Genomic DNA, 12012 nt, shown 5'->3' with positions numbered 1-12012 from the left:
TGACATACTCTCCCATACACTCCTAACGTTAATGTGCTAAGACCAAAGATTTTCTTTTTCATTAGGATACACAATTCCATAGATTTATGACAATGCGCAATTGTGTATCTAAAGAAAAAAATCAATAATTCTTGCACATGTCACATTAGAGGTGTACGGGGGAAATATGCCACATGGGAATGGATATATCCATTTTCCGGATGAAGGATTCAATATGCTAAGTTCATTAAAGGCTATTAGTGTTGATCCCCAATCAAAAATCCAAAATTGCCTTTACCAATTATATTATATACTAATCATTAACTCACTTGCTCACAAAAAATATAAACAAATCCCTCCGCTCGATACAAGAATAATCATCTTGGGCAGGAATCATTCAAATAAAAATAATAGTAATCTTGGTAGGTGATTCAATTTGTTAAGAAACATCAAATCAAACTGATTTTTTGTGTGTACGACCGTCATCAATAAGCGTATCAAATTGAGGTGGTGATGAGCTTGAAATTAAGATAATGACATGACATAAAAGGCACCGACCTCCCTCCCCCTCCCCAATACAACGCCCATTAAATTCTTATTTTGAAATGAATGGAAAGACAAGAAGGGTTTGGTGTCCCTTCCCATCAAGAGTTGATGCCTTTTACTATTATTACACTTTTCTCTTATATTGTACTTTGTTTATGGTTCCATATAATAGGCCTTCAACAAGAGATAAATAATAGGAAAAATTACTCACTAAATACACACCTTGTGGGAGGGGATTCGTTTTATATAATCACTAATTTTGGTTTGTGATTTGGTAACCAAACCTGTTCCCATACTAATTTCTCATCTTATTCACATAATTAAGTTTTTCAATTGTGATTGAAATCATTTTATATGATTTTTTTTCTACTATGAATGACAAATGAAGAATGAAATAATTGTAATTTTGAACATTTAGATATAAATTTTAATTTATTTCGATATGATTTATAGCAAAAAAAAATGACAAATGAAGTTGGAATTCTAATTATTTTTGAAGATTTCATCATAGATGATAGTTCAAGTGTTTGTTTCACAACAATAATATATGTATGTTAGGTATTTCAAGAAAAATTATCTAGTATTGTGGTTTAAAAAAAAAAATTTTGATCGCATTTACAATGTTGACTTTTAACAATTTTATGTCGGATATGATATGTTTTGTAGTAAAGTTTGACAATTTTAAGAGGGGGCATTTTCGTCATTTAAATGCTAATATTTCTGCTACATCTCCACTTCAAATATTCCACGTGTCCCAATAGAGACACGAATGATCCGGCTACGGAAACGTAGCGAATCACGTTTTATTCCTTGGTCTAAACGATTCTGAACCGCCCACGGTTCGTCTTATCAAATATCAACCCACCACACTCCACACATGCACCTCCACTAACTCACTCTTCACGCACTTATATATTTGCTTTCTCTCTCTCTCTCTTTCTTCTCACCACTCTCTTCTTCTTCTCCATCAAAGCCACCAATTCTAGCTCTCCTGATGCTTAAATCAGGACCATTGATGATGGATCCGAGATGGAAATCCAACATCGAATTAGCCCCAAATTGCCCTCGATGCGCCTCTACCAACACTAAATTCTGCTACTACAACAATTACAGCTTATCTCAGCCTCGTTACTTCTGTAAGAGCTGTAAACGCTATTGGACTAAAGGTGGATCCTTGCGAAATGTACCCTTTGGTGGTGGTTGTCGAAAAACCCGCAGAGGCAAGTCCAACAGGTTCCCACATCCAGGTCGGATCTCCACAATAACGGGCCGCTCTGTCTCACAGCCTAATTCTGATTTCCAGGAAGATGACACACTTGGGAATTGGGATCCAACGATCAAATCGACTAGAACCCATGGTTCAGATATCGATCTCGCCGCTGTTTTCTCTAAATTCTTGAATCAAGACTCAAGTTCGGATCCTGGGTCCGAATTCCCTAATGAGATAGATGGGTCTTTGGACTTGTTGAATTCTTCGAATCAGGATTATGCCATAGAGGAACAAAACGTAATCGAGTGCCAGGGGGTATTGAATCCGACCCAAGATGCAGAGTTGATAGGAAGACTACCGGAGGTGTTGTTTCAACCCGAATTCGACCCGCAGTTTGTGGGTCCTGATACGAACAATTACGGGCTGGACGAAGGGTTTCTAAGTGATGGAGTTGGTCAAGATGGTTTGTGGTCATCAGACGATTTTTCATGGCAAGCGTCGCAGCTGCAAGGATTCGAACAAGACCCGAATGATCATTTAACGTCCTATCCGGATCTACTACGCAGCAATTGGAGCTCCTTAAATATACCAAGTTATAGTACTTGAAACACAATTTACAGGTCTTCTACTTAATTATATTCGAGTGTGCTTTTTACCATTCTATGTGATACTTCGAGGATGACATTAATGATTAAAAATAGTATTTTTTTTTTTTTTAATAATAATAATTACTTTTATTATAAATTGGATTATATAAAGATAGATTTTATTAACACGTCAGCTTTTACTAACGCCACTCCAATTCATATGTGAAAAGCATTACACTCTCCTTCCCCCTCCCTCAAAGATTTGGGGTCGATACAACAAATCTCATTTCTATTCAATTATGTTCAAAATAACGATTACATAAATTAAAGAATAAATTTCATTATTGTGCATCCCAAGGTAAATGACTTATGATTCTGTGATGGGGAGTATGTCATGAGGGGGCATCATAAATTGTAGAATCATAAAATATTTAAATTCATAAAAAATGACCAATATTTGTAAATACTTGCAAAATCCACTTAGATGACAGACAAGTATGACATGGGTTATTCATAGTGGATATCTCACTTGAATGCCTCGAAGAACGAAATGACTTGTGTCAAGTTATTCCGATATGGAACATTATATAAAGACACATGATGGTACGCCTAGGTACGTAAGTTCAAACCCCACTGCCAAACTCAAATTTTGGTCACATGGATCTTTCATTACACTCTCGACCCTGTACACCTAAGAGCAGGGCTGAAATCCCACCATTAAACCTTAAATCTTATCACGACACCCCCGCTTCTAAAATTTGAAGGAACCCTCTCCATTGAATTACATGTGACATATTCAAGGAGGAGGTATGTTAAATTTTGACGGATATGTAAAGAGTGAAATAAATTCAAAATGCCACTTCAACTTTTGAAACGAGCCTGCCTGCTTCAAAGTGGGACTCAGGTTGATCTTTCATAAGAAGAATCTCCTCCCAATTGCATTAATTGAAAAATCTATTGTGTTATGAGTAGGATTTCAACTTCCCACCATTGCCCCCCCACTGTAAATCAGCCCCTGTGGGATCTATACAAAAATTCATACAATGGACCTTTTTTAACCGTTAGATTATAATACCAGAATTATATCTAATGATTGGAAATCACCTGCAAACCTTGGCCTAAAATTCGAACCATAACAGTGATAGAAGCTCATATGTTAGAATTCTCTGGAGCATTGGAAAGGATGAAAGTGAAAGGGCCAAGGGACCGTTGCTGGTTGCAATTCCTCCACAGATTCTAATTATATTATACTACTTAAAAATGTGGATCAGCATAATCTATTCTAATTCAAGATTAAGTAGATCCAAAATTGCGATGGTTTTTTCTGATTCCAATTTGGGATTATTAATCAAGCTCTTGTTTAAACTGGTGATTCAAATTGCACTGGAACATTACTCGTGTTTTAAGCATTTAGGAGAGTGATACTGTCAAAACAGCGAACCGGGGTCCCTAGGCCCACACACCGTCAGATGAACCATTGCTATCAGTGCGAAGATTATACTTGGGACTAGTGTGTTGTGGAATATCGAATGGTCCAGATCTTGGGATGACAGTCCTTCGAGTGTACAGTCTTTTTTGTTTCAGGACTAATAATTACACGACGCGCTAAAAGTACGCGGTCTGTTCGCAGCTGATGTGGGAAGTGCACAGAACGAACTGTAGTAGATCTTTTTGGTAATGTATCCCGAAGAAAAAGATCTATGGTTCTCTTTAATTGCCACGTCAGCCGCTACATGCTCGTGTTTTGGGTACTAGGATCATTAGTCCAAATCCATCAGATTCTGATTTTGGACGGAAGTAAATCAGTCCATTTAATGGCAACAACCCACCACGTGGTCTTGCTTCTTGTATACGTGTGTGAGCACGTCATGCTGACGAAATTGATACGACTGAAATGCCCTTTCCTATACTCACTAAAGACTTGGGCATTTTTCAAAGAGAGTTATTATGTTTGGGGGGATTCAAGACAATACACGAGTAACACTAAATATAAAAGTCAACCAAATAAAATTTAAAACGGGTCGGAGCGGGGCATCATTTCGTTATCACTTAAACCAGATCCGGCGGTATTGTTTGATTCGGGAGGTGTCAGATAGGATAATTTTGGGCTGTTATAACATATTTTATGTTGTATACTTCTTTGCTAATTGCTATGTTTTTCTACTTTGTCATTATAGTCATTTTATTTTGAGTGCTGATTTTCTAACTCTATCGAGACAGAATAACTCTAAAACTCATTGACGTTCATGTGTAAGAATCGTAGTTTTTTTTCCCTAGCGATATACAACTGTACATCCCCATAAAAAGATCTTTGTTCATGTTGAGGACGATTAATGGATGAGTTCGAGTTGGGCTTGGATAAGCCCTAAATTAAAAATTTAGGCTCATGAATGATCACAATTAGTTTGGATTGCACTCACATTACATTTTACACTTAGTAAAAATGTTAAATGAGTCGAGCTTGGGTGGCACAGAGGGAGACATAAGGGTGACACAATGATGGGGTGGCTCACACACATAACCGTAGATGCTTTTCTGTGAGATACAAGTAAAAAGCATCTATAGTTATGTGTGCCATCACGTCATTTGTGTCACCCCTATGTCCCCGTTTGTGTCACTCTAGCATTAGTGATATTAAATTCATGAGTCGTGATGGAGTAACATTGTGAGGGACATTAAGATATGTGTGAGATCTCGATGAAAAGCATTCATATACTCTTTGAAGTCGGACTCAGCTTTTCAAACCTCCAACTTGGCAAATGGGCCGGATGATAAATGACATCATGTTACTTGAGCTTAGAAAAATCTAACCAAGTTCTGTACATATTGTGACCAAATGTCAAGAATAAGCTGAGTCATAAATTAATGAATTTAAATGGGACCTAAACACCTGCCCCAAGCTCGTTTCATCTATTGGTTGAGTAGGCCACGTGGTATAAAGTGATTGGAAGATCCTACAAAAGGAATTATATGAGTGGCTGGTCACGCTTATTTTATAATCTAACACTTGCCAATTTTATTTTTTTATTTTTTTTTTTTTTTATAACTGGGTACTGTAGATAGTGGAACAGGCCCGTAACTAGGTTTTGGCCAGCCCATACACTATGGTCTTGTCCAAAGATAAGTCCCGAGCAACATGCAAAGTCTGGAACGCATCAGATACGAGCACTTGGCACTTACTTAATATTAAAAGAGAAAATTTATATAAAAAAAGGCTATTTACAAATTCAAAACATTAAAAAAAATTCTTATTTTATTAAAAACATATTACATCAGAAACATGAAAAAAGAAATACATTTATTTAAATTCGCACACACCTAAGGATTTATAAAAGAGAACGAGAATACATATTTGAAGATAAAGTCGAAAGTAGATTCCAAACATTTAAGATTTGTTTAAGAATGGGCAACCAAGAGATGATGTCGTTGCTGTGGCATTACCCCCATCCAAGGAAGGACCTTTGAGAAGTTGACCAATTAGTTGGCCTGGATCATAAAAGAACTCCACCTTCTCAACTTTGTCTGACTCACCAAGCTGAAACAAAACCCATATTAACTACATAAGAAAACTTCCTTTATTTAATATACCCTTAATTATTGATCAACATAAACTAATCAAATCCTTAGCCTACAAGAAAGTTAGGGTTATGACTTTCATTTAATTATTGCATAAAGTCATATCCAATCTTAGAGATTATACATGTATCACCATGGGGCAGATTTACACACAAAAAATTTACACTATTAGTTGCCCCCCACGTAATATTTTTCACTGTAAGTTATCCTCACAATTTTTTTTTCTACTCTTAGCTTACTGCACATGGGCAAAATCCTAGCTCCGCCCCTACCATGTTATTAAAAGAAGTGATCTTGAATGATTATCAAAGTCTTATCTTAAAAATATGGATCAATTGGAGGAATCCTGTTCCTCTTATTAAAATCACATCTTCAGTGAAAATTGAGAGGATCTATAATTCGTAAAAAGTTACATGACATTGATATTAATGGTTCATTAAATAATTATCAAGAAGAACACATATAGATAGAGAGAGAAAAGAAGAAGAAGAAGAAGAAGAATACCTGAAAGATGGCTATTCCAAAGAATTCAACCTTCTCCCCAGTGGGAGCATGGCCTTTGAAAGGACCCTCCATGAAAGCCCAATGCCTGAACTTATAAGCAATTACGGGAGGACCCGAATAGACTTGAAGAATTTCTAAAGCAAACCCTCGAGGGAATGTGGTGGTGAATATGCTATGAGACGATTCCGAAGTTTCGACGGATGGGTCATAGGCACGTAAATTTTGAGGCAAAGTAGTTTGCAACATTGCATTGTAGCCTCCAACTTTCACTAGATCTGCTGGGTATACAGGTGCTCTTCCTGCACATGGGAGACACCGACCCCATTTAATTTTCATGACATGTTCCTCCTACCTTTATATATATTTATTTATTGATATAAACGAATTAATTAATTAAATGGTGAGATGATAAAGTCTCTTAGAGTTCATACCGTTGACGCTGAGACTAAATTTTTCAGGATTAAGGGTTTTGAAGTCTTCTAAACGGATTTTATGGAAAATCTCCATTTCCCATGACTTAACCAGTCGTTGAACCTTTCCCTCCATGGAATCCTCTGCCCATACCTATAAATAAAAATAAAAATAAAAATAACAAACAAACAATTGGAAACTTTTAAAGAGTAAAATCATGGATAACTTTAAGATCATGATGGTATGTGGCTGGGAAGCCTAGAATTAATTCTTGGACACAAAAGCAATAAGAGGTCCATGTATCACTGTCTAATTGATTTTATTATTTATTATTTATTATTTTGATTTAGTGGTAGCTCGCAAAATGCAAAAGTTAAAAAATGGTTAAGAAGCAAATGTTGTTCAGAACAGTTTTCTGTTTTCGAAGTTTCTCAGAATCTAATTTCCCTCGTGAGCAAGAGAGAGAAATTTCCTCTCATATTGTTGATGTCATTTATGCCACATTTCAAATGGCTATTGGACTGTCTGTGAGCAAAACGGCACTCATAGCAGAGTACCCGGTACTTTGCTCATCACAAGCAAGCTTTGCTTATTTGAACAAAAGTCACCATACACATCCTTCTTCGGAACTAAGTTCGGCCCATTTTTCACCATGAAAGATATGTGTCAAAGTAGCGTGGTTTCAAAACGTCTCGTCTCTCGTTAACAAGACCGAGTCATCTTGGACGAGATATCCGATTTATTTGAATCATCTCAGATGAGATTTAAAAAATGCCTTAGAATTTGAACAAATTAATCATGTCTTTGAGACGACTTGTCAACTCTTGACGAGATTTAAAAGTTAAAACCATGCAAAGTAGACAACTTAAGTTAACCAACATCTTCCAACTAAGCAATGATTTAGTGAAATGTGGTTGTTTCTTTTTCCTCTAATTCTTTCGTTGGTTGGACCCTAGAAAAGTCGTATGTATGTATGGAGAGAGAGTGGTTACCTTGGTTCTACCTTCTTCAAAGAGCTTGTTGACAACATCATAGTTGGGAGGAGCACCAAATCTCCATTTCGTGTCCTTCTCTTCTTCTCCATATATATTTGATCGATATTTATCACCCTTCACTTCCCCTTCACAAACATCAGATGAAGCCATCTCTTCTAACTTAGTTAATAGAGAGAGAGAGAGAGAGAGAGAGAGAGAGAGAGCTGTTGGTGATAGGAGGTTTGGAGAGGAACGATTATATAGAGAGAGAAACCCAACCCATTTGCTAATAAATCACGTGTTGGTCTTTGTATCATGTGCCGTGTGTCGACCAGGCGCCAACTTCCATTTAACTAATTTCCTTACGTAATAAAATTGGTTACTGTGAATGAATCATGAATAGTGATTTTCAAATTAGAAAATCTTCAGTCGGTCAATACTCAGCTGACGTTGATCCATAGAATTTTTTCTCGAGATACACGCTGACATCTTTTATGAGGATGTGCAATTGTGTATCCCGATGAAAAATCTATGATTCCATATCCATACCACATCAGCCGAGTATTGACCGAGTAAAACACTTTATTGTTCGAAAATCAAAACTCATGAATTATATTGATAAGTATGATATAATATAAAATCATATAAATGAAATAATCATTTAAACTATTGGGCCATCGATCCTACCAAACTTGGTCTCCCATGTGAATCGAGCTAAGCCCAATAACTAAATATGCCACCCAAGCCTGAACCTGTCAAAGCGTGCTAAACCGACCCATTGACAGTCAATGTAAATTCTAAGGAGAGGTCCATTGATGAAATTGCATCACTCGACACATGAGTTCGGCACCACAGATCATGTGGATCTCACCATTAAATATGCATGTTTTGGCCCTATTTGTATAATTAGCCGATAATCATGCCCTTAGTGAGCACATGATGTCTTTCTCCTTTATTACATTGTCTACCCAGTTGTATATAAAAATAAGTAGTGCATCGTCCTCGAAATATGTTTTATATTAATTATTGGTGTTGGTAACATAAATTTTATTGTATTATTTCAATTTTTTAGATATCCTTATTTGTTTTTAATGTTCTATTCGATGAAGAGTCCCCTGCATCTTTTTATTTTGCAAGCATTGGTTAATGAAATCTATAAAATAAAACTCGACAAGTTGACCCTTACCCCCTCGAAAACACCCTCCAGTTTAATAAATAATAAATAACAAAAATTCCCCATGAAAGAAGCTCTTAAACAAAACAGACAACCATCTCTAGGTACACCGTATCGGCCAAAAACAATTAAATAATATATGGGATTTTCTTTATCTTAAAAAAGGAAAAAAAAAGGTTTTAAAAGTACTTAAAATACACTTTCACAACTCTATTAACTTACTTGAATTTTGAAAGTGTTTTTGTTCCATTCCAACGATTTATAACAGAAAATATAGAATGGAGAATGACATATTCATAACTAAAAGACTTAAATGTAAATTTTTATTTGTTTCGATGATTTGAGACAATGAATGAAGAATGAAGAGCAATATATTCATAATTTTGAATATTTAAATTTAACTTTTTATCCAAGTGCTTGTTTTGATATTAACATTATTTGCATTTCGCGAATTTAGTGAAGTCTATCCAACTAGTTCAATGCTTTAAAAATAAAAAAAATAAAAAGTGACAAGCATGTCATTGGATAGATTTTCACGAAATAGTGTAGCTCAGCACTTTAATTTGTCATTTTTAATAGACATATCTTCATGAAATGCTTAAAATACAGGTATTATAATGAAAAAACAAGGACTAAGATTAAAAAAAAAAACTCAATTATGATTAAAATTAGAGAATTCCGTGAAGATCTATCCAGTAGCAAGTTCGTTGTTTCAAAAATAACAAAGTAACAATTTCTTCATTGAACAGATTTTTATGAAATACCCAAATGCATAAATACTTAAAACAAATGATAATTGAATAAAAGTTATGTTTAAATATTTAAAATTATGAGTATGCCATTCTTCATTCATCATCACAAATTGTGTTTAAAAACTTAGATAAAAATAAAAAAATATGTGAAAAGGGATACTTTGTGTTCTTTAAATTTTGTTATAATGAGGAGGTATTTAGATAAAAATGATAATTATTGGAAGCTAGATTGTTAAGTTATGCTTTGTGTGTGTGTGTGTGGTGTTTTTTTTTTTTTTTTTTTTTTTTTTTGGGGTGGGGGGGTTGGTTTAGAAAGGAAACTCCCCATGGGGTTCATTACATAATTTTTGTGTGTTATAGAAAGGAAACTTCCCACCATTGGGGTTCAATAGGTAACTTTCCTTTTCTCACAAAATAAATATTATAAAAGACCAGCTGCCTTATTAAAAGGATCCGCTGCCATATCTTACCAATGACTAGGAGGTGGCCTGTGCAAACACACGTGTATTTGAGCGGGCCTATTTACAACATTCGTTGAATGTAGCCTCCAATTATGACTAGATCTGCTATGTGTTAAAAAAATACGCTCACATGCAACTATCACTTGTCAAACGTATGTTTTATATTCTTTACGTTTTCAACTTTCAAATCAAGACAAGATATAACTTTTTACTAATCTTAAGTTAATAAAATTCTGAATAGAAAAATCTAAAATTTTCTACGAAGGAGACAATGTAAAAAATGATAGATGAAGATAAGGTTAAATAGATTAAAGTTATCATTAAAAGTTAAAGAACTTCAAGATGATTGATTTTGAGAAGAAAATATAATAAGATTTTTGAAAAAATTACAAATAATTTTATGTAAAGACTTAGTTGGAGGTTGAAAACGATGAATTGAAGATAAAATTGAGTAGATATATCATGGAGATTGAAGAACTTGAAGAAAATTAATTTTGAGAAGAAAACGATGAATTGAAGACTAGAAATTAAAAATGAAAGCATTCGAGTCTTTTCCTCTTTTCTTTTAAAATGATTAAGGTCAAGAGATGTAAATAGCATCTCTCTTAATTGGATTGTAATAAGTAATAGTTGGGGTGTCAATAGAAACTCTCTTAAATTTTTAAGATTATAAAAAAAAATTTATTATTATTTTAAAAATCCTTTGAAGAAATATTTTTAAATATAAAAAAAAAGACCGTTATGATACATATGCTTTTGCACATGCCACTTCATGAAAGAAGGTGGAGTAAAAGTGGATTGGCAACAAAATTGAGTTACCATTGCCACACCAACTTTTGCTAATGCCATCTCAACTCTGTAATTTTTTTTGATGATTTACTTAAATATTAGTGTGGTATAAGCAAAAGTTGATGGGGACAATAGAATCTCTCTATAATTAAAAAGATTTCACTAACAAAGCCCTCACGTTAAAAATGAACGTGAATGACTATGTCACACTCAGCTCACGCACCCACATTTATGAAGGTTTTAGGAAGCCACGTAGACCGCAAACTTGGTCAAACAACAACACCGCGCACAAGAATTCATGTCATAGATCAGATGTATAAATTTTAACTAACAAACCTTTATTTTAATAATGATAATTTGACTTACTCACATATCATACTCAATCGACACACCTGATGAGATATGTTCGGTAATAGTAGATTTGTACTACAAAACTGTACTTCTTCATAAAAGATTGCAGTTTTGTATCCCGAAGAGTGCACATCTATGATTCCTGAACATATCACATTATGAATGATGATTGAATATGCCATGTGGATAAGTCAGATTATCATGCTTATTTATTTTTAATATTGATCATGGGTAATCAGGGAACTTTCTGTCAATCAGGAAACGGGTCTTTTTTTTTTCAATAAAATAAAATAAAAAAATAAAAAATCTCGGAATCATATATATATATCTATGAAGACTTGGCCTTGTTGTAGATAAGCATGGGTGGAGTAACCAAATTTGCCTGCTTCCAAAGAAAGTTGTAGACTTTTTAGGCCTTCAAAGTTTTCAATGATTGTAACATGTGGACATGATACATGGGATTAAGGGTATCAATGGACATTCGAAAAATCAAATCCAATTTCAATTCGAATTCAAAAAATTGAATATTATCCGAAAATTTTGGATATTGAATTCGAATTCCAATATTAACATTTCGAATTCGATAATGTCATATTCGAAATAATATATTATATATAAGACAATCTTTGTGGAGGGGAATAAGGAGAAAATGCTCAGATACCAAATAAAAAATGTCAAAATAATCTTTGATGCTTTTA

At 34.5% G+C, this 12012-nt stretch overlaps 1 protein-coding gene across 1 annotated transcript; it reads right to left on the bottom strand.

Annotated features, from left to right (window-relative positions):
* Positions 1 to 5482: 5482 nt before the first annotated feature.
* Positions 5483 to 7999, bottom strand: LOC147402853 (pathogen-related protein-like). The gene is made up of 4 exons (XM_086438228.1): positions 7806 to 7999; positions 6834 to 6966; positions 6403 to 6701; positions 5483 to 5857 (listed from the first exon to the last, which is right to left on the bottom strand). The coding sequence occupies exons 1-4, from the start codon at positions 7956 to 7958 to the stop codon at positions 5708 to 5710; spliced, it is 735 nt and encodes a 244-aa protein (XP_086294354.1). The 5' UTR covers positions 7959 to 7999; the 3' UTR covers positions 5483 to 5707.
* Positions 8000 to 12012: the final 4013 nt, after the last annotated feature.

The sequence above is a fragment of the Akebia trifoliata genome, chromosome 4 (assembly GCF_017979445.1).
Source record: "Akebia trifoliata isolate Shusen 1 chromosome 4, ASM1797944v1, whole genome shotgun sequence".
Taxonomy (NCBI): Eukaryota; Viridiplantae; Streptophyta; class Magnoliopsida; order Ranunculales; family Lardizabalaceae; genus Akebia; species Akebia trifoliata.
The sequence above is the reverse complement of the archived record's forward strand: the minus strand, read 5'-3'. Positions and strand labels throughout refer to the sequence as shown.

Coding starts and splice junctions, on each gene's coding strand:
- LOC147402853 (XM_086438228.1), bottom strand. CDS start 7,958: ATGGCTTCATCTGATGTTTGTGAAGGGGAAGTGAAGGGTGATAAATAT. Junction 6,702..6,833: donor ATTTAGTCTCAGCGTCAACG/GTATGAACTCTA, acceptor TCCCATGTGCAG/GAAGAGCACCTGTATACCCA. Junction 5,858..6,402: donor TTGGAATAGCCATCTTTCAG/GTATTCTTCTTC, acceptor GTTTTGTTTCAG/CTTGGTGAGTCAGACAAAGT.